Below are 26188 nucleotides of genomic sequence, written 5' to 3'. Positions count from 1 at the left end.
TACAGCACAAACCGCTGAAAAGGTTTTCACCAAATTTGCACCAGGAGCCGCGGCTTGGTCCCGAAGTGTGCCTTTTGTAAATTTGGTATAAATCTGCCCAGTTTTTTAAAAGGCCAAAAAGTAAGTAAAAAACAAATAGTGATATCTGGGTTTGGTCGCCGGACTTAAATCCATGTTCGATCTGCTGTTTGAATGGTGAAAAGCGTGAGGTGTGTCATATTTTGGGGAATTGCCCGCAATGTTTGATTCGCGGACAGTGCCTGTTGTAAGGTTGTAATGACCTTGTAAGGTTCGCGAACATCTCAAATGTTCTGTGGCACCCATACATATTTTTGCATTTCAGGGTTGGTGAAAAGCAGATTTTGGATGGCGTATAACTTTGGCACCACTGAATTACACTGTATGAAATGTTGTGATATCATTCTAGATGTGACCTTGATTGGTTCTACAGAGTTTGGTGCTGTTTTGCCAAGAGGGTACAAAATTATAGGGGGGTCCTAAAATATTGGAAATGCTTATACATTTGGTGCCGTTTCACAAATCTGCACAAAGGTTTGCAAAAATATATAAAGACCCAGATTTGAATGTTTTTGCAAAGTTTGGTGGGTTTTTGTGAAGAGGGGGCAAAATTAAACAGGGGGTTCTAAAATGTGTAGATGGGTCATAACTTTGTTGCCATTTTGATGAATGTGCACAAAAGATTTTAGAAAGATTAAAGATTATAGACCCGACCTTGAATTTTTCTGCAAAGTCTGAATGGATTTTGTCAACTGTGAGCTAAGTTATATGACTAATTTATGTACGTAAATTTTGACACTTTTCCAAAAATAAAACATTGGCAAGGACTGGAAAGCATGGTTGCAAATGTGACTGTGTCTTTTTTTTTTAAGTGTCATAATGTAGGTACAAAAAATAGTGATATACCATTGGTGACTGAGGTATAGCCTGTGGCCATGGGCAGTGGGCAGATTGTCCGAGTCATCGCCACAGGCCATGACTCGGATAATCTGACTACTGGCCATGACCACGAGAGACTGGCAATGGGGTCAATGTGGCCATAGCTACCAGGGACTGACTATGTGGTGAAGTTTTAAAAAATCTGGATAGGTTTGAATGGGAAAAATACATTCTACCCGTTGATAAAATTATGTCCGTGGCTACAGCCCGAAGTGCTGCACACGATTGCATCAAATGTCTACTCTGATTTGCCTTTTTGGGTATGCTATGCTGAGAACGACTCACATAAGTATGCATTGCAAAAACATGTTTGTTAAAGGAGGCTTATAGTTCTTTCAAATATGTTAAAAGAGGAATTATTAATAACTTGCATAAAGTGATGTAACATTATGAAACATTTTTATTTATAAAAACCTATTCAATTGGCAGAAAATACTCTGTTAAAGGGACATTAGGGTTAAGATGCACGCCACTTTTGGGACTCCTGTGCCCCAGCAGTTAACTAGTGGGCATCCCTTTTGGGATCTTTTGGCACTTCCCTCTTGGGCTCCTATAAGGACTTGTCCATTCGCACTGCCCCTTTTATTTATGCACCTCTGTCACTGCACAATGCATATGTGCATTTATTGGAGCACTATGTAAAAATGTTTGGCATACGTATGGGAAATGCACTGCAAATTGTACTCTTCCGGTGGTACTGGGATATCCGGTGGCAGAAACAGTGTTACGAGGTTGCCGCCGATTTCATAAAGAGGCCCCACGTCTGCTATTAATTATTTCCATCATAATATTGTAAACATCAATAGAATTCAATGCTAAATGTGTGGTCTGAAACATGCAGCTCACCAAATGTTTGGAGAGCTGCATGATTACTCAACATTGGTTATGCCGACTAGAGCTGCTGGAAGGTGTAGCCAAAATATCTGGTAAACCATAGGTTTCAGATACTTGCTCTATATGATGAAAAGCAGAACCAGGCATGACTGACATTTTACTAAATCTGCTGGTTTGACATGTGATCTTACAATTTCCCACCTCGGCTTTACTAATTTGATTAACTTTGGAAGGATGAAAGTCTGAGTTCTTCTTAACGAGATTCAAACTTGGGACATTCAAGTTACACATTAATCACTGCAGTAGATGCATTGATTTCCTGAGATATAGCACCTCAGAGGTAAATGTGCGGTTCTTCTTTGATAACATTGACAAATGCACAGGACTCCATTTCCTCTTGTTGGCCCCTCACTACTCAGCCTCACCTCATATTTCCCTTTCCCTCACCTTTCTCTTCCTTCCTGAAGCCTTTAAAGTTCATTTGTGTATGTTTACTCCCTAAGAATCAGCCCAAATATGACCGAACTTTGACTGAAATTCCCTGAGGATGTATAGCCCTGCAGATGTATAGCTCTGAAAGGAGATTCAGGCATATTCAGGATGTAAGACAAATCTGCGGGGACCCATACACCTACCCAAATCTCACTAGGAGTGTCACAGGAGCCTGCAATAACCTTTGAGAAAGTTTCCCCAGGCTTACTTACAAGAACAAGCATTGCATAAGGTCACCCAGAAAGTACCCACAACACTTATAGTCTGTTTTCCATTCAACAGCCATATAGCACTGGAAAGTTCAGTACCTTTCTCCACTTTCCCAGATTTTACCTAATCCTCTAGCAAACATTGGAAACCTGCCCACCAGTGACCTTTCTTGGGCACTGCTCAGGTAGAGTCCATTGACCCTTGTCCTTTCAGTACTCAGCATTTTTAACCTATGAATAAGGAAGGTGTGTATTTCCTAGACGTCTCTATGCAGTCATTGAGTGTTAACCCTTTCAATGCATCACACATCTGGGCAGGAACGTGGAGAAATACAACAAAGTGGGAAAGCTCATTTTGGAGTTCTACTATTGGAAAGTTCACATCTAAGCAAGGAGATGGATAATGGGAGGGCTGGAGTAGGTAGTGCCTACGTTAAGATAAAATGTAATTCCACCCCGGGTGTCCGGCATGAGATCAGCTAAAGAAATCAGAAGAGGCCACAGATTAAGAAAACATGGACTGCATAGTTCCATAAAACACCTACCAAGGTGGAAACTATCTAACCCCAGAGTGGAAGGTGACATTTGGGAGGGCCCCAGGCCAGAGGCGCAGCCAGGATTGTCGAATTAGTGGGGCCTGAAGCTAATGTAGTTGGGCCCACCTCAGTAACATTAACATATGTAAATGCCAACACAGCCTTGCTAAGTGGGCATTTACGGATTTCGGGTGGGCCTTCCCTGCTCAGGCCCTACCCCGTCTATGTCTCTGCCCCAGGTACTGTCCCTTCTCTATGTTCATCTGTGATTGAAAATGGTCCGGCACTTAATCACCCATACCTCCATTTCCGAATGCTGGACAGTTTCCCTCTGTTTGTTTCAGGAAATTACAAGAACCAGCTGCCTCAGTGAAGGAACAAACAAACAACAGCTCATAAGAACCTCTCCATGGGTACCTGTTGTAAGCACGCCACAACCAAAGCACTACACCATAAAACTGCTGCGCGACACAGCAGAACAGACCAGACCAAGTGTCAGCGCATGTGGTGTGGAATGCTGCAAACCACTCGGTACAACAAACACACTCACCAACATCAGAGCTGCAGAGTGGTGTTAAACTACAGCCCATCTACCACTTGAAGAAGACCAACTGCTTACTGATGCCAGAGAGACAGAATGGCTCTTTAACAAAGACTAGTTTGTCAAGTACTTGGACCCTGAAACGAACTGTAACTTTGGTCATAGCAGTCCGCCATTGATGGTCTGCAGTGGTCCCACACCAGAAAAAAGGGACAGGGTTTAGAGTGTGTTATAGATATTCTATTGTCTGTAACAGCTCCCGAGTGGGGAAGATGAGATAAGATTGGCTCGGTGGACCAGAAGGCGAGAGCCAATGGGACAGGAGTAGGAGGACATAAGGGGCAACATGAAACAGGAAGGTGTGGGTTGTTCAGGACGGGTCGAAGGAGGAGGAGGTGGCAGACCAAGAGACCAAAGGCGGAAGGATGGTGGAAAGGAATGTGGTGGTGGTTTACATATAAGTTGAGGCATCAGCTGGTGAGAGAAACTGGGGGTGTGTGTGTGTGTGTGTGTGTGTGTGTGTGTGTGTGTGTGTGTGTGTGTGTGTGTGTGTGTGTGTGTGTGTGTGTGTGTGTGTGTGTGTGTGTGTGTGTGTGTGTGTGTGTGTGTGTGTGTGTGTGTGTGTGTGTGTGTGTGTGTGTGTGTGTGTGTGTGTGTGTGTGTGTGTGTGTGTGTGTGTGTGTGTGTGTGTGTGTGTGTGTGTGTGTGTGTGTGTGTGTGTGTGTGTGTGTGTGTGTGTGTGTGTGTGTGTGTGTGTGTGAGAGAACTGGTAGTAGGAGCATAGGGAGTGAGTGAAGGGTGACTGAGGAAGTGAAAGGGGATTGTGGAGAAGGTGAGTTGGTTTGTACCTGGGGATAATGGTAGATCAGTGGTATGGGCAGTAGAAGGTTGGAGGAGGAGGGAGGAGTGACAGAGAGGCGGGTGGAGTGGCAGTGTAGAGGTGGGAATAGTAGAAGTGTGGAGGTAGAGTAGTAACATGTAGAAGTAGGAGTAGTGACATTGTAGAGGTGGAAGTAGTAATTGAGAGGGTGTGTAGAGAGTTGTAGTGGGGTGTAAGGATATGATAGGATAGGATAGGATAGGAAAGAATATTTATAACACGCTTAACACCGAGAAACACTCACCCGGGGATCGAACCAGTGTTGCTCTGTGTCGTCTTGCTTCCAAGGCGAGCACGTTACCCCTGGGCTATCCTCTGAGACAAGGAGATGGGTGGAGGTGAGTAGCAGGAGGAGGCTCCTGGAAGGACAAGAGAGGAAGCAATAATTGGAGATGGAGATGGTGGGTGAAAAAGGAAAGGGAGGAGAATGTAGAAAAGGGAATGGATAGAACCAGCAAGTAACAGTAGGTTTTGCACTTGCATCAATTTAATGCAGGTGGACAGACACCTGGAAGAGATGGTGGTTGGTTTTTGAAGAGGCAAGGGCAGTTCTGGCTAGTTAGGGTGAAAGATGTGAAGGTGGGGGTGGTTTAGAATTAGAGTAGAACTGAATCAATAATCAAACCTAGGTAGAGTTTGTGAACTAGGCTTGCATTTTGTGGGGGATTGGGTGCATGATTTGTGAATGCAGGGGCCAAACACCAAATCAACCAGTGAGAGTCGAGCACTGTTAGGCACAAGCATTTTTGTAAACAGGGAAAACGCCAAGGCATTGTGAACCCACATGCCTTTTTTAGGCACATGTGCATTTTTGTAGGCATGAGGAACACCAAAGCTGGGAGAAATGCATGTGTGTTTTGTAAGCTAAGGAGAATCCCAGGGAAGTATTAGGCACACGTGCATTGTGCAGATGTAGAATAAGGTCAAGCAAGTGTTAAATACATGTGCATCTTATAAGTAGGAACATGTGTTTGTTTTGTAGGAGGACACAGCCAATCCAGTGTTAGGAACACATTAATTTAGTAGGCAGCGGGACATACCAAAGCAGTGTTAAGCAGGACAATATTCACTTTGCAGACAGGGGAGAAAGCAGAAGCAGAGAGGACCCCACATGCATTGACTTGGCAGAAGAGTACCTCAAAGCATGAAGAAGGACATGTGCCTTTTGGAGGCAGTGGAGCATGCCAAAGCAGTGCAAGGCACACATTCATTTTGAAGGTAGAGGGCAATTTCAAAGCAGCAAGAACCCAACACGGATTTTGTAGACGGAGGAAAAGGCAAAGCAGGGAGAACCACGCATGCATTTTATAGGCGAGGGATAATTATATGGCAATGTTAGCCACACAAGAATGTTTCATACAGTGAATAATGACAAAACAGGCAGAAAGATACATGCATTTGCAGAAAGAAGAAAACAGCAAAGCAGGGAATACTATATGTGCAATGAGTAGGCAGTGGAGAACGACAAGGCATAGGTAAGCACATGTGCATTTTGTAGAAAGAGAGGAATGCGAAATCAGAAAGAACCCCACATGCATTCTGTAGACAGTGAAGAAGGCCTAAGCAGGGACACCACATGTATATTTTGTTTGCAGAGAGACCAATAAGGCACAGATAGGCTCACATGCATCTTCTGGAAAGAGAAGAACCTCAACACAGTTAAAACACATGTGCATTTTTTATGCTAGAAGAATGCCAATGCAGTGTTAGGGACAAATGCATTTTGTAGGTGCAGAGAACTCCAAAGTTGAGGTAACATCACATTGATTTTTTAGGCAGTGTAGAAAGTACATTTTAGAAACTCATGTGCCTCTTGTAGGTGCAGAAGAAGGCCTCATCAAGGAGAACCAAATGTGCATTGTGGTGGTGGAGGAGACTCCAAGACACTATTAGGCAGGGAGAATGTAAAATCATGGAGAATGGCACATGCATTTTGTGGGCAGAGGAGGACTGAGGGCTAAGGAGGCAGTGTTATGCACATATGAATGTTGTAGGTGGAGAAGAATGTCAAAGCATTGAAAGCACCATGTCCCTTTTACAGGTGGAGCAGAAGGACAAAATAGTGACAACCCCAAATTTATTTTATTGGCAGCAGAGTACAACAAAGCAGGGAGAACCACATACAGAGTTTGTATGTGAAGGAGAATATCAAGTCACTGTTAGGCAATTGTTAATTTCTTTAGTGGAGAATGCTAACACAGTGAGAGTCCCACATTCAGTTTGTACATGGATGACAAAACCATGGCAGAGAAAGACACGTGCATTTTGTAGACAGACGGGGGCCCTACAACAGGTGCAGCCACACATGCTTTTTGTAGACAGACGGCGGCCCTACAACAGGTGCAGCCACACATGCTTTTTGTAGACAGACGGCGGCCCTACAACAGGTGCAGCCACACATGCATTTTGTAGACGGAGGAGAATGTGAAAGCAGCGTCAGGTACAAATGCATTTTATAGGTGGGGAAGATGCCAAACCACTGATGAACCTACATTCATTTTGTAGCAAGAGGTGAATGTCAATGTTTTGAGAACCCCATGTGCATTTATTAGGTGGAGGGTAAGGGCAAGGCAGGGAAAATCACATGTGCGTGTTGTGTGTTTAGGAGATGTCAATGCAGTGTTAGGAACCCATGCATTTTGTAGGTGGGGTTAATATCCCAAAGCAGTGCATGTGCATTTTGTAGGTGGAGCAGAAGGCAAAAACAGCGACACCCCTACTGTGATCCACCTAATCATTAGTGGACATTGCATTCAACGTTTACGAGCTTCATCCCAGGCACACAATAAGGGTATGCCTTTATGAGACCTTTCCATCATTCTAGGCACATTGGCTGATTCTGGTCTTGACCTGAGTAGCCACTAGAATCCCACAAAAGCAGGCGCTATCTATATTTCTCTCTCTCTCTCTCTCTCTCTCTAGCAGATAAACTTATCCTCGGAAAACTGCTGTCCTATAATCCCTGAAATGTGTTGATTATCAGAAATGCAAATTGCTTTTATTGCATGACTCCCTGAAAAATGAACAAAATGTTCGAGCTTCCTGGTTCTTTTACTGCTTTCTTATTATGGAATCCCACCCTACATGGACCACTTTGTCACTATTCATGCCCTTTACCCCTTTTACCATTCTGTATTTTTTCAGCTTTTACCCTTTTTTTCTCAATTCTTGTTTACCTTTCCACACCAACCGTAGTAGGGGTGTTCTGAAAAGAATATTTAGTGCTCAACCAAATATCGAGTGGTCAGTCAAGCATTCAGCCGAAGCTTAATAAGAACATGAATAGTTGCTTAATTGATCATGTGTGTTCTAAATTTTTTAAAAAACATACTTTCTTAAAATGCTTTCTAAAAATGTTAACTGTGTTTCCATGTTTCATTTCTTTATCTTTATTTCTATTCAAATAGCATCTGTATACAAAAGACATTAAAATCAAGTGATACACACACTGGAAAGCTTCACAAATGCGAAAGTGATAGGTTGCAATGAACAAAGTGGATATTGCAATTTGCATTGCAAATCACACACTTTGCAATCGATTGTGAGTTGTAAGGTAGCTTAGGTGGAAAGTGAATTACAAACCTTGCTTGCAGCTGAAATAGAAATTTTAAAATGTGTTTTGTCCGCTTTTGTCGGGCGCGAGTCAGAGGTACACCTGAGGTGAGTGGACTCCGTCTTGCCACTATTTCTCCCTTATTGTAGGCCAAACGAGGGGGAGAACATTCCCAGGAAGCGCAATATGGTTGGAGCAGGGTTAATCACACACATGAAAGCCAGTGTGCTCGAACCCTAGAAGCTCTAACAAGGCACTTAGCTTTTGGGCAGAAGCTCAACTCCACCACTTCTCCATCAACATCCACGTACCCCTACCTCCTTCCCACAAGGTTCTCTGTTTCTCACTCTTCAACCCTTCACCCAACAACCCTTTACCCACTCCATATCCACAAAGAAAAGAGCTCTCATCTCTCAAACCTATCCCGTTAGAGCAGACCGGCCTGAAATGTTATTTAAGGGTTTTTTTCAAATAATCACGCTCTTCCAAGTGGTCGATGGTGGATTGGAAATGTCAGCCACATCTTGCACTGCCCAACAGGTCACAGATCCAACCTTGGTGGATTTCTTACTGCACACTGAGGTTCACCATGGTACACCCCCAAATCATGTACATATGTATTCATGCCTAGTATGGAAACTTGTCAGAATGGGATCAGCAAAGTACAATTCTTTAAAAAAAATGTGTTTTTATCTACAAGTTGTTAAGTCTGCCACCAATCAGGGTGGGCCCCTCACATGCAGCTAGATTAGACTACATCCGGGGGAAAAGGGTACATTGTGCAAACCCGGCTCTTAGGACCCAGCTTCTGAGACGGCCATCAGGACCTGGGCGCATGAGAGCCTTAAAATATTAGGGTTCATCGATGTTAAAGGTAAAATAAAACAGTGAACCGAGAAGGGAACTTCCAAAGAAATGCAGGCTTGCTGCCACAAGCCACAAAGCGGCAGCATGGGGCTTTTGCGAGAATGGTGGTAGAGACATGAATTTCAGTATCCTGCGCTGGTCTAACCCTGATGTAGCACGACAAAGCTTCTTCTAATCCAAAGCAAAGGATAACACTCAATAGTTCCTTAGATCTCATTTAGTAACGATACACAGTTTCCAGAATCCAACATTACTTACATGGATTCCTTGCTCGATTTTGTATCCCTTCCACAGGGAATCTGCTTGCCTAGTCATGTAGTTAAACCATTGGCAGCGAATGATTATTTTCCCACTGCACTTCTCACATGGGTAATGGCTGCAGCAATATTCTTCTTCCCTAGGAATTTGTCACACCTCTACATAGCAATAATAATACAGATGGATTTACAGAATGACCCAAACAATAAGCACATAATCTTCACTTAATCCTTATTCCTTGATCCCCACGCTAACTTTTTACAAACAAAAGGTGGTAGCGGTACTAACTTATAGGGAAGAGGCACTTATGGCCCTCCACTGGGAAGTATGGGGAGTGCGTGAAGCTTACTTCTGGCGTAGGTAACTCAAACCTCCAAATTCTCTACCAGTCAATATTATAAGGCATGAATTTAAGGCTTCAGTCACCTGCCTCAATAGTAATGTGGAAAACACTTTCCCTCTACCAGAAATGTGTTCTAGATCCACAATCTGCACCATTCCAAATCTTATCACACCCTGGGCCTGTAAAGAAAGATAAAATCCTACAACATTGGAAGAATAAATGCAAAGATTTTCTTGAGACTCAGAATATCATGATTGAACTTTTAAAAACGAATCCAAACAAGGTAAAAAGAAATCCCCAGGAAAAAGATTGGGATGAAACTCAGGGATTAAAAAGGAACCACAATCATTGTTATAACATCATATGGGAACAGAAATCCTTGAATAATTTACCTCCATATTTGAAGGAATTCCCATCACCCTATTACAGAGATCTGCTGATGTGGTGTAGACTTAACATCATGCCCTCAAGAGAGGTCCAACCAATCAGAAAACCTATCCTGAGTAAAGATGCATATTGTCGCATCTGTAATAACCCTGATGCTCTGGAGACTATTAGACATGTGATGTTAAACTGTACCTATTTGAGGGTGCAAAGATTGAAGACTAGGTGCGACTATGTGGTTAAGCCCGATTCAAGCACCGGGGAAGAATACTGGGAGAGATTATTGCCAGTGGATTAAGTTAGTCGGACCATTGATGCCCTCAAATTTGTAGAATCCTTCAAAATGGACAATCGGGCTTGAGGACTGCCAATAAAGGACGTGATGACTGAGGATTGGAAACTCTGGAATATAAATCAACTAAAAGAAGATGCTTTAACAATTGAGAATGAAATAAGGATTAAGAACTTGGAATATGTTAAAGGTTGAAAATCTGATTAACCAATAAAACATTTAAAAAGAAATAATAATAATAATAATCTTCACTGAAACCAACTATATATGCATTTATCTTTGGGATAGTCATTATGGATTCCAAAACAAAAGGATTTTAATACTCAGTGGGTCGAGGGGTCCAGCCCTGCCCCTCATATTAAGGTGGTAAGGAGTAGAGCACTGGGATTCAGAGAAGAGCATAGACAAGGCCACTTTGCATACTTACGTTTCACATACAGTGTCCCAATGACTTCCGCGTTCCCATAGCTGTTCCACACCTCACAGACGTAGCTGCCCGAGTCTGATGGGCGCGTGTTCTCAATCACCAGACCTGTGACTGTCTGCTGGAACCTGCTGTCTGGCTCCAGGGTAACACTGTTTTTCAACCAGCGGTACTTTGGTATCGGGTGCCCGGACGCTTTGCAGGGTAGCTCCACTCGCTGTCCCGCCATGGCTGTGCGATGGTCAAACCCATCAAGAATAGTAGGGGCTGAGTTGGATGGTTCTGCAAGGCAAACAGATCACAAGGTTTCACTTTTATGTTATTAATATTTATTTATTTATTATTTATAGGGTGTCGAAGCCCGCAGGCATCAGGGGTGCCAAAACACATACACAAGAGACAACAAAGGAACAAGACATGATACATTTCTTTTTATAACAAAAACCGTGTAATAAAAACCATTGCCCGCTAAGATTATTTCTCCATGAAGGCAGCTGCAAGGGTTTACAAAATAAAGTACTAAAACAAAAATAACTCCACGCATTCCATTCATGTGATAATGTTTGAGTTTTGTGTTGAGTGTCAGACTCCATTGCTAGTCACAAACTCACAGTACAACATCTATCACCATGATCCAACCAAGTTTGTCCTTGAATGTGGTTTAACTTGTTCAGTGCTCATTTAGTTCTCAAACTCCCATCTGGAAGTTACCATGGTTTGGAGAGGCACATGGTTTCTTCCAGCTGCCCAACTTTCACGTTGAGGGCACAGATATGCATGCCCTAGTAGAACTGAGGGGATTAATTTGCATGTATTTGTATTTATTGAATTTTATCTAGCGCTTTTAACCAAATCGCTTTAGAGATAACAATATGCATTGCATAACATAAGCAATTTGAGACGATTTTTAGAATCATGTAGCAAAGAACAATATGCAGAAAAATGTACAAAGGAACAGTCAGTAATACCAACTTGCGCAGTGCGGGACGGTGTTCACACTTATTATAACCTTTCTTATTGTAAATTAATGCTAGTGACAGGTCTATCTAGATTACACAATTTTACAAATGTTATGAAAGAACAAAACACCTGGGAAGTTTCATTTTGAAGTGCCCGACGTTACGTGCCGAAGACTGGTGGCAGCTAATGTTTGATGAGACCGATAGGCCCCTAACGATAGCATTGACTTCTTTTATTGGAGAAATTTTATCTCGTTTCCAAAGTTTGAATGAGGAGCTGTAAACAATATCTACCTCTAGAATTATTGTGGAATTCAAAGTAATTGTATGTAGATGTGTAGATTTTTTGTTCTTTTTTCCTTTTTTCTTTCTTTCTTCCTTTTCAAATGACTGGTCACAGTAGAAGTATTATGACAATTTGAAGTGCTCCCAGAAGATGAAGTGGAATGAAAATGCACAAGAATGCAAATGCATTTTTAAGGTTTGTAATAAACCATAAAAAACAAAACAAATAAAAAAATATATATTTTTTTAAAAAGACATCATTGGTTGGTCCGTGGTATAGCTATATATATTTATTGATTTCAACCTGTCCACTATGGTAACTGGGGTGTTACTAGCATTAATTTACAATAAGAAAGGAATACACATTTTGATGAAACTTTCTCTGTTACGCCATACCCAGAGGCATTTATATCTTGAGGAGTGACCGGCTTAGAACATCATAGAACATTATTTCCAGCCTGGATGCTTATCACCAAAACTTAAAAAGGGTAAGAACCTAACCATTGGCAATGATGTCAACCCTTATATATAAGAATATACCCATAGAGGTTATAGGAAAATAGCTTATGAAGGAATACTTATGTCAACAGACGCTGGCCCATAAGGGAGGTTGCCCTCGGGAAGAGCTGAAGATATCAAAGGGAGTTGGTGAAACAAAGGACTCTGCTGAATTGAGAAGTGAAGAATTCTCTGAGAGGTTGCACAGGTAACTAAATGCATTTGCCACATTAAAATTAAATGCAGAAAAAAGACATGAATCTATGGGTAAAATGTATTAACCCCAGTTATGAGGTATAGATGTTCTAACATCTATTTTGGATCTTTTGGGATCTTTTTAGGGAGAATCAGCTATCCCTTTTGGATACAGATATAAAAAGACTAAATACAGTGGAACTGACATGTGGATGAGATACATGCAGGTGATCATAAAGTACACAATCATTGACAGAATGTTGGAAGAATTGTTCGATTTAAGTGTTACTAAAGTTTGGTTATTGATTATTCATTACAGATATCAGGAAATTGGGTAGACAACTCCTGAAGAAGGGGGGCACAGACCCCAAAACACGTAGAAGAAATACACAAGGATTGAGTTTTCCATCTCTACAATTCCTTTTCTATGGAACCAGACGTTTAGGGAGACTGGTAGAAATCCTTGGAGTAAAAATTGTCTACCAATGTTAAAAAAATGAAATCTGTGTTTTTTTGAAAAGTTGAATATATTAATTTGTGTTACAAACTCAATGCTGAAATGAAATGAGAAAATTGCCATCTGAACAAATTGTAAGGTGTTTTCATCATCGTTTTTAATTGATAATATGCTTATATAAAACAATTTTCTATGAAACATCTGGTGTGAAATTTGTCACTTTAAATTGAACATTCAAATAATAGAGTCTGGACTCCAGTTGTTGTCTTCCTGTTAGCAACGGTGCCGGTGCTTCTGTGTCCCCTCTATGGGAAAGGGGAACAACATTTTCCAGCACCTGCGATCCTGGGCTGGTTGGTAGTGACAATGAGATATGCACTGTCATTTTCTGTGTCCTTCAGGGATGTCGCCATCACATTAAGGGCCAATCATCCATAGTGGGGGAGTCAAGGCAGATGGGGATAGACTATGTGGGGCTGCAAGGGTTTTTTAAACCTTGCAAGGAACCACAGGACCAGGCTGCAGTGTGTACATCTGCATTTATTTCTGTTTTTCATTATTTAGTGGTGCCTGTGCATCATGGTACATTTGCATTGGTGCTCACAGAAGTAACAGATTTTTGGGTGGAATCGGGCCCTTTCCAAAAAGGAAGGACTCTTTGAGAGAAAGGATTCTGAGTATTCTCCACAAGAGAAAATATCGTTTAATGATAGAAAATTCTAATTGTATGAACAGTACATATTTTATTAAATTGTCCCTTTACAATTTTTATTTCTAATCCCTTCCTGTATATGTTTCTGGATTCATGTGTCAAATAAAACAGGTCTGTTGTCATTCCTATGTTTCCAAAATGCTCTGCACGGCATCCAGGAACCCACTTTATGTGTATTTTTCCACTTCCCCTTTCCCACAGGGGTATGATAAACCTCTATCAGAAAATACTTCCTATGGTTATTCTAGGTTTTCAGAATGAGTTCTGTTCAGGAAACGAAGTGCAGCATTTTTATTATGACTATAATATATACTGAAAAACATCCTTTGAGAATGACATTGTAACATTTAAAAAAAGAGTCAGCTCATGGTATTAGTGCATACATGATATCCTGTCATCTTCTTTAGCAGTGAAGGCACAACATGTCTCTTAAAATGTCTTTCCTCTTTGGATAGGGTAACATCAAAACCAAGTTCCTATTTATTCTACCTGTACAAACACAATGTTTAAGTTTGTGTGCAGGCTACAGAGTTATAGTACTGCTGATAACAAACATTTGTTACAGTATGCACAACATTAATCATTTACAATAGAAAAGAAAAGAAAAAAAGCAAAAGAATTTTAGGATCCTGTAGCATGATCCTAAGGTGCCTTGCAAGGATTGTCAGAACCCTAGCACCCGCAACATGCTATCTGCGTCCTACCCAACCCCCAAACTCCCCCGCTCAGACAAAGCCTCCTCAGTGTGATGGAGAAGTTCCTGCAGGAAACCCATAATGACAACATACACCTCAAAATATTGAATCCGTAGGAAAAAAGGAATGCAAAAAAACTGAAAGAAAAAGGAACAAACTTTTTTGACCAAAAATTGTAGGTATTTTTGTATATGTATAGTACATAATAGGTGGGGGGTGGAGTAAAGGTAGACATTAGGGTAGTGGGTTGAGGAGGGAGCGGGGGGTCTCCCGCTGCATTATTGAAGAAAAGGCAGAAAAAGCAAAAAGTAATTTTTGTCTTTCGGTCCAAAACAATTGGTCATTTCTCCATTCAGGTAATTTTCTTTGAAATGTTCATGGATATCCCAAAATATCAGTCCATTGCCCACCTTGGAGTATGCCTCGGACGATGTTGCTCTCATTCTACTATTAACCATAAAAAATACAACCCCGCCCTTGCCTCTCCCTGCTCCTCCTTCTATATATCAGTGTTATCTCTCGTCGCGCCGCTGTTCACAAAGGCTGATGTGACTCCTGCAAGCACTCACCTTACAATGCACATCTCACCCAGAGAGAGAGAGTGAGAGTGAGATAGAGAAATGGAATGAAGTAGCCAGAAAGGGAAAAAGAGCAGAAATAAAATACAGAGAGAGTTCGAAACTGGCGTATCATATGCTAGGTACAATTGGTGCATATTGGATTCCTCTTCCAGCTTGAAGATTATGTAAGATAGTATTTGATGGAGAGTACATAAAGATATCATACGTCAAGGAATGATTTCTAAAATATGTAATGAATTCAGATTCTACACTGCATGTTAATGTTGTTCATGGTACTATGCCTTATCGAAGGTTCTTTATCTATAAAGAATTCCTTATAATATATACTGTTTATGTGTTTACTGCAAGTGTACCGACCACTAATATTCCACGCCTCATTTTGCCAATGTCCGGTCGGAGAGCAGGCAGGTATTGCTGGCCATTGCTTTAACACTCAGTCTCTGTGGATCCAATCCTCTTTTGTTTTATTGGAGTCCAGTTAATTGGAAGCAGCATGCCTAGATGTAGGTCCAGCACTTGTTGTGCCTAGGAACTAAAGTTCCATCTTACCAACGAGATCCAATAACCATTATGTGATTGCTTCTTTTCCCATACCAATGCACCATAGTCCATGGTATTGTGTTGGACGGCTTCCAGTAGGGGTGGGAGTAAGACTCATTTCATAAGGATTCTCCCCTTTGTGAATGGCACAGGCAACTTCAAAAATGATAGAATGGAATTCTACACAGAGGAATTAAGCAGTGGTTAAGAAGGGTTTGTTTGATTGTTTGAATCCACCACTTTCATGTTTCCCCAAATATGGGCTTTCCAACTCGTCACCTCAGAATTCGCCCTCCTCATTCTACATACCTGAACTCATAGAGACTATGGAACACTGTTCAATTTCCCTAGCCTTCTTAACTCTGCAGCAGAATTCTAACAATCCTAGGTTATAAGGGTTGTTTTTAGATTGCAAGGTGTCATGGGTTTTGACCCATGTTGAATGCTTAGACTGGGTAGATGTGGGGATGAGCTGTCGCCGCCCATTATTCTATCCCAGAACAAACTAAATCAATAGACTGGGTGGATGTGGGGATGAGCTGTCGCCACCCATATTCACGCCAGGAGAACTGCGCAGTTGGCACAAGACCACTCCAAAGATACAACATTCTTGTGGGGGGTTCCACATCACCACTCTACTGTAAGGATGCCATCAAAACAATGTTAAGCAAGGGTCCTATACTATCAAGCAAAAGACCACTCTATTGAAATGCAGTAATTCAAGACAGATCCCAAAAATGGATGCAATACCGGTACTCACCACTATCAGAAAGCCGGCATTTTAAAACCACCAGACTTTTGTGTAAAACTGAACAGAGTAACCCAAACCAGGCCAAGGAAAGACTTGCTAAGAGGTGGATACAATATAAAACTATATTCTGAAATGACTTGAAGGAAGTAATTATTTAATGTATATGTAAAAATTGTAAGTTTGGGAACTAAAGTGACATTTAGCTGAATTCTGCCTGACAACAACCCCCGACAGGAGTTGAAACTTGATCAAACTGCATTCCCAGGCCTGGCTGCCTCCTGCGCCCCCACCAAAAGGAGAAGACACCTCTCTGATTAGATTAGGGGAGGGGCACCAGCAGGAGGTTGAACAAAGCCTTGTCCTGAACTCAAGAAAATGTTATATTGTGGGAGCTGTAAAGTGGCTTCCTCTTGGGGGAAACTGGGAGGGGCAGTGCCTCTGCTAGCAGCTGAGCTTGGGGGAAGTGGATAAACCAGTTATTCCTCCCTGTGATGTGGGAAGCCACACCCCTTTTTGACCAGGGCATAATTTTAAAAAGACAGATAACTCATAGTGCCGACTGGTCAAAATTATATAAGTAATATCATTATTCTTGTGATTTTTCTGTGCACGTTTTAAGAGGTGTTAGGACCCTGTGGTGTATTCTGGGGGGTTGGTAGCGGAAAATAGGGGCTTACTCCAAATGTCTGTATGTTAAAAATCTGACACTTCATCAATTAATGTCCATACTCCTTGCGCACATGTGTGTAATTTTTGGTAAATGTCCGATATTTGTAAACCAGTCAAAAAGCGCAAAATGTTGTCAATTTTTAATGCAAGCCCCCAGGAAGATCAGAGGCGGACAAGCATGGACCATAAGGAATATATAATGTGTACATGTAATTTCAACAAATTGTGTATCTGGGAAATATGTATTTGAATCAAATATAGATTTGTGGGCAAATTGACCAGGGGAGGATCCTCTGACCCATAAACAGACCTCATCATGATGACAATCCATTTCCTTCCCCCAATCATGGGAGAGGGGAGAATTGGGCCAATGACAAGTAGAGAGGGGCAGGCTCAGTTATGCCACGCACACACCCACTTCCAAAACACATAAAAAGAGACTGCTGGGACAGGTAGAGACATTCAATTCCATTTGCTGCGGAGCATGCTGACCGACGACTTCACATCCAGAGATCCAACACTTAGACTTCCAAGCTAAACAGAGACTACACTGCAAGCAAAAGTATTTGTCAGCAGGCCTCAAAATCTTTTGAAAACTATTCAACACCCGGGCTAGCTGTTTGAATTCTTTGCCAAGAACTTTTGCCGGAACCGCAGACCAGACCCAGACCGCTGTGAGCAGAACCAGAGATCCAGACCGCTGTGAGCAGAACCGGTGCCTGATTGACCCACCGAGCAGAGAGAACCGCCGCTGGACGTGTTGACCAGATCCGTGACGAGGCCCATTAATTTCAAAATTAGGAGTGAGTATCCGCCAGAACTGTGCAGAACCCAATCTCTTAGTTAAAATAATCTAATCCAAACTATCTTAACCTAATTAGAACAGCCTCCTAGAAATCGTGTCATCTGTCATTTTCAAAGCTGCACAACTGTCACCTGTCGATTCTGCAGCTGCAAGCTGTCACCTGTCATTTTGAGTTTTACTTTAAATCCGAAAATCTACCTTTATTAAATCGTCTGTATCTCTGGAACCGTTTGTCCTAGGAACGAGATTTAACTTTCTTCTGAAAGCTTAGAATCTAAGCTTTCCAAAGAGCCTTATACTTTTACCGCAATCGTGATTTACGCACTCGCGAAATTTACCGAGATTTGGCTCAATTTCTCCACTTGTCAAAATAGCAGCTCCATTCCTTCCTTTGTTAAAATCCGTTTGCAACCTGGTAATAACTCATAGAGCATTGCAAAAGTGAGCCTGAACTAATACCAACAAGCATCTCTCACTCACCCTGAATCTCTAGAGGGAATTAAAATCAGTTAGCACATTTTCCCATCCATTGCCATCACATTTAAAAAGCATTTTGGGTCTGTGTTTCAAACTTCTACCTGTTTCCTCTAAGCTTGCTGGGGGGGGGGAACTGAATTTCGTATTGTATTTGATTGTATTCCTGAAGACTGTGTGTGTTACTTCCATCTCCTTGCATTGCATATAGGGGGGGGGGTGAATTGCCACCAGGGGAAAAGTGAACATATTATCTCTTGTGAAACCATATCAGTTTATTTTCTGTACTGCATTTATTCCACCTTGCATTTCCTTGAAACCATAAAGCATTTCAGCTACCTCATCCTCTATACTACTTCTAGGTAACCCAATCAGCTTACCAGTAGAACATTATCCATTGTTGATCACTGTCATACTTTAAGTGTTATATCCAATATTAAATTATTATAAAAGTGTGATAGATATATATTGTTATATTTCTCCAATAAACCTTTTAAATTTGCAAAACAGACCTACTTCTTGGCTCAGTGGGGTTAGGGGGATTCTAAGAGAGGGGTGTTATATAAGGGTTGTCATCCAGAGTACACGAACAGGACCTAAAAATATATCAATAAGGGTTTCCCTCAGCATCCCAGACTAGGCATTGGCTTGGCTGTAGTGTTGAAGTGAAGCCGCTTAACAAAGGGGAGCTCTCTCTCTGACTAGCATACATTGGATCATGTTTATGCTGTTGCATGTGAAGAAACCACCACTGACCTTTGACACCATCAGTAGATCTACCATCTGCTACATAAGTTATCATATCCACAATCACAACCATGTGTTGTGTTAATCCCCTGCATGGATACTGGCTATCCTATTAGAAGTGATGCTGGTCAAACAAAGATAGTTATTGAAACAATTCCCACATTATCTTCTCTGTTTGTGCAAATAGCTGCGCCAAGCAACTTGCTATGTATTTGTTCTTCAAAGACTTTTAAGTAGGAGGAAAGAATGGAGACATTTGTGGATATCACCACAATGAAGATTTCGCATTCAAGCATCATCTTCATAGGCAGGACTGGCATCATAATGTGCAAGAGGATGGTAAGAAGTGCAGTAGCAACCCAGACAGACCTCTTCTAGGGTTTTCAGGGCCAACACCCTTCCTTGTTAATGGCTACTGCTGTAGGTCAGACTAGCACTGACAATGAACGGGGGGAGTTCAGCGAGGGAAGGCCAATCTTTGCTAACATTCAGGTAGAGTGTGGACCTATTCAGAGAATTAATTGAATAAACCGAACCAGAAACATCAAAGATGTTACGAGAAGGTGGCCAATTGAATATTAAAATGAGGAAAATGTGGACATTGAATTTGCTGCCATCTTGCTTCCTTAATCATGCAGGTTTCTGAGAATTAATATCATGGGTTTTTCTCCAGTTACTGATCACATGCAATACCGGTTTCCCACAAATTGATCTGCCCAATCCCTGTAAGCAGGTCAGATTCAAGTGGGCAAATGATTTGAGAATTCAGTGAGAAGGATGATTAATTCACTGAAAGGAATGTGAGCTAGAGGCCAGAGTATTTATCTGCACTCGCCATTTTCACAGGGCTTAAATATATCACGCTAGCATGTGCCACGGCATTCTGACCCATTTTCTTCTCATAGCTAGCATAGAAGTCAGATCAATGACTATCCAACAGTGACACATCCTCACACTGAGCAACTACCTTCACCTGTAGGAAGATCAGGATGAGAAGATCTGGAACAGGAGATTTAATTTCCAGTCTATTGCTAGGTTTAAGGTTCAATACCTCCTGGCTGCCCAATATTTCTTATAGGCAGCGACTAAACGTGCCCAAGATTTACAACCATTGGTCAAAAAAAGAGATATGATTTTGTGCAGTATTTTGTGTGGCACATTTGTTTCATGTTCATTCACTGCATTATTGCATTGAAATTGATATCTTTATTGTCTTCCTTTCTGTGATGTGTTACAATTGTACTGGTGACTCAGTTTGGTTATTGCTCAATGCGTTTGCCTGTTGCATGATGTATGCAGGTTTTGCTCTTGACTAGTCATGACTGGTTTTCTTTTACTACAAGTCTTCTGAAAGTTAGGCTCATTAGAAGGTGCACCTAAACCTGCCCATTAACTTTGTCACAATGGTCAATGTGAATGTCCTCCTCCCCATCATCATGATGCGCAGAAGGTAGTGGAAGTGGAGTGAGCAGGGGTCACCCACAGGTATCACGCCACCTATGCTTGGCCATGGTGGTAAGCTTGATAAGCAATGTAAATAGCTGGGATCTCAAACTCGAAACAAGCAATGACCTCTGGTAGTTTCATGCAAACAGAGATCACTGTATGAAACATGGTGGATGGTGCTAGTTGTATTGTGTGGTGCTGGTGGCAGTCAAGGGTGTCAGTAGGTCTAGCCACATTAGGCGACAGCTGTGACACTGAAAGTGGCTGTTATATGTTACATGTATGGCTCTCATTTGGGTTTAGGGGTGGCCTTGTTGGGCAGTTGGCAGAGCTGTATACAGGGGTCCACCACTTGTTGCTGCAAATCTCTGCCTCTTTAGCTGTGGTGCTTGTGGGTCTGTCTCAGGTGCCATCTACTACGGACTGTCAGTGTTATTGACAACCTGGTCTCTCATTTGCTGGTGACTGATGAATACCTTGGCTTCCTCTTCTTAACTCATCCTAGGCAGTGTCTACTGGTAGAATAGCTCACAGGGTTAATCGCCTGCTTCTGAGACCTGAGTTTGATCAACAGGTACAAGTTCAGATCCTGACAAGACCAACTCAGCCTTTCATCCTTCTGAGGTGGTAGTAATAATTGTATATAAAAATGTTGCATGTAAATATGTTTTGGTGAAGATGGTGTAAAAATAACAAATTATTATTAACTCTGTAGGTTCTTGACAGTGCTGTCCCAATGAGCGCAAGGTTTTCCAACTTAAAAAAACAAACACTGCTGCTGCATTCCCTATATTAGAGGTTGCAGCAGCTTAGCCTAGAAGATGGTAGACTTGCAGTTACTTGAGTCTACCTCGGGAACCAGGACATTTCTTCATGTGCCGAGGCAACACCATTCTGCTAAGGCTGCACATTGGCAATGGAATTGCAATCCCCATCACAAAAAATCACTATTTGGCACAGATCCTTCCCTCAATCTTCAAGGTGATTCCTCATGTTCTTGGTCATCTTTGTGATGATTTGGAGTAACACCAAATGTTGCTGTCTGTGGTTGCTATATTGGTGGCCAAGGAGGCCTGGTGGTGCATTGGGTTTAATTGTTGGGAATTTTGAGGTACAGGTGGCAGACCTGGTGGTGCTGTTGGTAGACACAGTGTTGGGGCACTTTATGGAGGTGGCCACTACCTCCAACAATGCACAACAGCTATTCAGCTATCCCAGCGATTCAGTGGTCCTTGTGTCCACCATCTCTTCTGCTATGCTATTGCCTGGCAGCCACATCCAGTGGCCCTGATGTCTATGGTGAAGGTTTTTGCACTATACAAGTACCTTATTGATTGATTGGTTGAGTGCTTTCTGAGCTGATGTGGCTGTGGCACTCGCTACACCTGTGTGTGCAAACAGAAACTGACAAAGGATGAGGATGAGGCTGATATTGAGGCAGGAGCTGCCTTACTCACGGTAGAGCTGGAAATCCAAGCCGCATGGGAATCAGCTGCTTGAAGCATCTATATTGACATGCTCAAGAGGGCAGCTGACACCGAGCCACCGGAAGTGTTATGATCAGAATCCGATGAAGAGCAACAGTGTTAGTGCACAGGCCCTGGTGCTCTATGCAGTTACCCTGCTTCTGCCATTGATTGGCAGGACTGAGACATAGTAAAGCCTCAGTAATCATGACGCAGAACCGGTCTTCCCTTTTCCTTATGGCTTCCTCTGTGCCTAGCAGCCATTGTGACCAGTGCAGCTGGGATAGCTCAAGCTCTACTTTATATTCCAACACACACTGCTTTATAGTGTGGCTCATGCCTAATAATTTCCACTAGCGTACTCTGCCTTTTAGATCTCTCTTTTTCTCAAGATCCAAAAAGATAGCAGCTCTTGATCACAATGAAGATCTGGCGCCATCATTTAGTTCATGAAGGATAACCAAGCAAAATCCCCAATGGTCAGCCCTTTCGTCCGCTCTCTCCAGAAACTAACAGAAAGAAAAAGTGTTTGAATACCACCAAAACCAATTATCGATGCTCTTCTTTTTGAAGTAACCTTGTGTCGGGCCTAAAATAAGATGACACGCTTGTTAGCTGACACTTTGTATGCCTACACTACATGTTTGTGCAGCTTTGCAAGCGACCTGTTCTCGGGGGTAGGCCAGAGGTGCAGTAGTGATATTTAGGTCTAAAGGCATCACTCCACATAACAGAAGAGCTGCTTGAAAAGACGGACCAGAGGAACAGCTCCAGCCATTCCTTCCAACCCACCTACGATATCATATAAACTACAATCACCCTTCCACACAGTTCACCACAGGAATCCACATGTGCATGCAATCCACCAAGACTACAGGCCACCCTACCATCTACATAACAGCACATTCCATCACGTGTTCTCTTAGTAGTCTCCTAGCTTCACTAAATACAACTTCTAGTCATTTGCTCTATTATGCAGATGGTGTGATGCTTCATTCATGGTTACCCATCATGTGGCCCGCCAGATTCAACTCCCATGATCCTTTACCACTGACTATGACGGCTAGGGAATATGGAATTTGAAGTCCAGAATATCTGGAGGGCCACATAATGAGTAACCATAGGTCACCACCATCTGTTTTCATGATGAAAGCACCTGCCCCTTGTTTTAAGGAATCCTCAATTGAGGGCAGCACCCCTGTCTGTAGCAATGGTTTTATTTTGTTCAGTTTCAGCAATTTCCACTGGGGAGGAAGCTAGCCCTGATCATACTTTATTCTTTCGCCCTATCGGAGAAGAGTATTTCTCAGCAGAAGATGCACAGTGTGTTTGCTGTTCGTTACTATGCAAAACAAATGGTTTTTATTGAGACAAATATGTAATTACAATTTTCCAAGCTTCCTGGATCAGTACAAATGGCAGTAAACCTGAAGGTTCACTTGAACCCCTAATTTCAACTCATCCATAGAGTTTCCTCAGTTTGTCGCTGCTCCTCCACTGCCTGATAAATGGGGCTGCATTACCACCAGTATGTATTTTCATGCTGATGTTAAGCCAATGGATTCCTATGGAATCCGACTGAAATTACCACATGGTAAAAGCAAGCAGATTCCATAAAAATCCACTGTAAATGCGTCCTGAAACTGTTACTTGTGGGAGTAGTTACACTTTTACGCAAACATAGTGGAGAAGTGAAGAGTAAATGCCATATTGACAAATGTGTACTTTTCATTTCCCCACTACGTGGTGAAAATGTTGAACATTGCAGAGAGGGGACCTTTTGCACTTATGTGCAAATGGAAAAGCACCCTCACCCCCCCACACAATTCACGTTTGAATTGAAAATGACACCCAGGGAGTTCTCAGGTTGCCTTGTGCTGCTCTCTGTTCTGAGGGGTAAGATAGGGTTGTAGAGGCTACATCTGAAGGCGTCCTTTCAGAACGCAGCCCTCCCGATAGGTTTTGTTAGTTGAGCAGGTAAAAGGGATGTTATCAACGTCTACCTGCACTGGCTTGGTGCCAGGTGTGGGTGGTGGCTATGTGCATCGAACACCAACATGCCTTCAATTGTGGCCAAAGAGAGTAGGCCCAAAAGACACAGGGCTTGATTTATGGAATTTTTAGCGTGATCAAAAGTGACTTTGTACTGGTGAAAAGTGACTTTGCACTGCCAACAAACACCCTGATTTACAGAACAGTGAAAAGTGTATTTCACTTTGCACTGAAAATGTACTCTTTGCACCGTGAATTGGGCCCATTTAGCGTGGTGCAAAGAGTACTTTTTCAGCGCAAAGTGATTTACAGCCTTTGCACTGTTCTGTAAATCAGGGTGTTTGTTGGCAGTGCAAAGTCACTTTGCACCAGTACAAATTCACTGTGCTAAAAATTCCATAAATCAAGCCCATAGCCATCAAAGTAAGAATGTGTTTCTTCCCATTGATCATACAGGCACCACATGCACGGTTATCTAAAAAGCATTTAACCGGTAACTAATGTAGCATTATTTGCTGCATTTGCAGTCCATAATGGTTATTTATTGACTGATTCAAAGTTATCCATACATAGATAGCCGATAATGGGGAAAATGTCAATTTGCAGGTGTCCTTCACGTTTTTTCGAGACGGGGCATAAAAGTAAATAGCAAAGGCAATTTTGTCGGGTTTTCCTCTTTACTTTTGCACCCCGCCTTAAAAAAGGTGAAAAATGCATATGTTCTAACGTTGGGGGTCCCCTGCACTCAGTTAGCATGCGGTGTAATATAAACCCCAAAGTGCATGCATTCTGCTGGAAAATACAGTCATTGTTTCAATGTAACGAACATTTTTTTTTTAAGCTTGAACAATATATATTCCAGCACCATCGGTTCTATGTCATTTCATAGCGGGATGTTTTTTTCGTGGGGTTTTTTACCGAGAATTTTTCAACGAAAAAACTCATCACATTTTTTTGGGGGGTCACCCCCGCAAACTCCCCCATCAACTTTCATTTTGTATATGCTCCCGAACACCCACACCCCAAATATATATAATTCTAACCACCCTAAAAAATTCACTGAGTTTTTTTCGTTGAAAAATGTGTGGTAAAAAACCCACGAAAAAACATCCCGCGATGAAAGGACGTTGTACCGCACCATTTTTTTTTTTCTTTCATGGAGTCAAAAAGCTGCAGGCCTTTAACAGAGTAAGCTTTTATTTTCACAGTTCAACGAGGAGAGTGCTTATTGCACAACTAATGCTGACAGTGCGTGAAGTGAAAACCATATTCATATTTTTTTTTCTGTCACAGTGTTGGTAAAGCTGTTAACTGTTTAGTAGAAGGTTTCATTTTGACGGAACGAAAGGGGGAATCTCTCGTGGAACGTCAAAGAAGGTGTTATGCCTGTCTTAAAACCTTCTTTAACATTCATTGGGATTTTCTTCGGGACTCCTTTTTTAAATACATATAACCGCGCTGAGGGGCCCAACAAGCCTGGTGAGTGCACTTGTTTTCATTTGCACTGCAAAGCGCCAAACAAAGCTGTAAATGACCTGTGCCCTTTTGTTTTTGCACAGTACAGTTCACATAAAGTAAACTCCTGCTGGTGTTTACGCATGGCAGGCAATGTTTACAGTGGAGTCCTATGGAGCCCGCCTGCTTTTTTGCAGGTGTAAACACGAGGTGGAATCCATAGGAATCCATAGCATTTATACCAAAATGAACATGTCATGCCGGTGTAAATGTTGCTGCATATGTATGACTGAGAAGATGGGGGAGGAGTTCAGCTCGATGGCTTAGCTCCATCATACAAATGAAGGAAAATGTGGAGAAAAGGCAAATCCATGCATCTAGAGTTGCCACCCACCCGGATTTCATCTGGACTGACCCTATTTTTCGCGGTCTGTCCGGTTGTCTGGTTTGCAAGCAATACATCTGGATTTTATCTGTCTCCTGGGACCGCAGCAGTGTGAGTTTCTGGACTCAGAATGCAGGGAGGTTTCAGCAGGGGCACCCTGGGGAGTTTGAAGGTGTGTGTCAGCCAGAGCTGAATGGACTTCCTGCAGTGTTCCTTGACAGCTCTGTTGTCAGATAAGTAAAAAAAGGGAGAGAAGTCAAAGCGGGACTGGGAGATAAATGCCATACATAGGGTGTCCCTAATGGAAATCCTAAGTAAATAAACTATTTGATATGGTATTTTAAGAAGTCACAGTGTATATGAAATCTTGGCAATCAATAATGATACAATATTACTGCTAGTAGTATCTTATGTCTCATACTAGTGACTGGTACTGAATATCATTTATTTATTGAAAATCCTATTGTTTTTCATTTCTTTTTTATTCTGTAGATAGTTCAGTTAAA

At 42.0% G+C, this 26188-nt stretch overlaps 1 protein-coding gene across 3 annotated transcripts in view; it reads right to left on the bottom strand.

Annotated features, from left to right (window-relative positions):
- DSCAM (DS cell adhesion molecule) overlaps positions 1-26188 on the bottom strand; it is a 1793910-nt gene that overhangs the window by 971112 nt on the left and 796610 nt on the right. For all 3 annotated transcript variants that reach the window (XM_069636048.1, XM_069636050.1, XM_069636049.1), the window contains exon 5: positions 10574-10852. In XM_069636048.1, coding sequence (XP_069492149.1) covers positions 10574-10852 — 279 coding nt within the window. The remainder of the gene's footprint in view (positions 1-10573; positions 10853-26188) is intronic.

This window comes from Ambystoma mexicanum, chromosome 7p, assembly GCF_040938575.1.
Source record: "Ambystoma mexicanum isolate Mex_15411 chromosome 7p, UKY_AmexF1_1, whole genome shotgun sequence".
Classification (NCBI taxonomy): domain Eukaryota; kingdom Metazoa; phylum Chordata; class Amphibia; order Caudata; family Ambystomatidae; genus Ambystoma; species Ambystoma mexicanum.
This window is presented reverse-complemented; position numbering and strand designations above follow the sequence as displayed.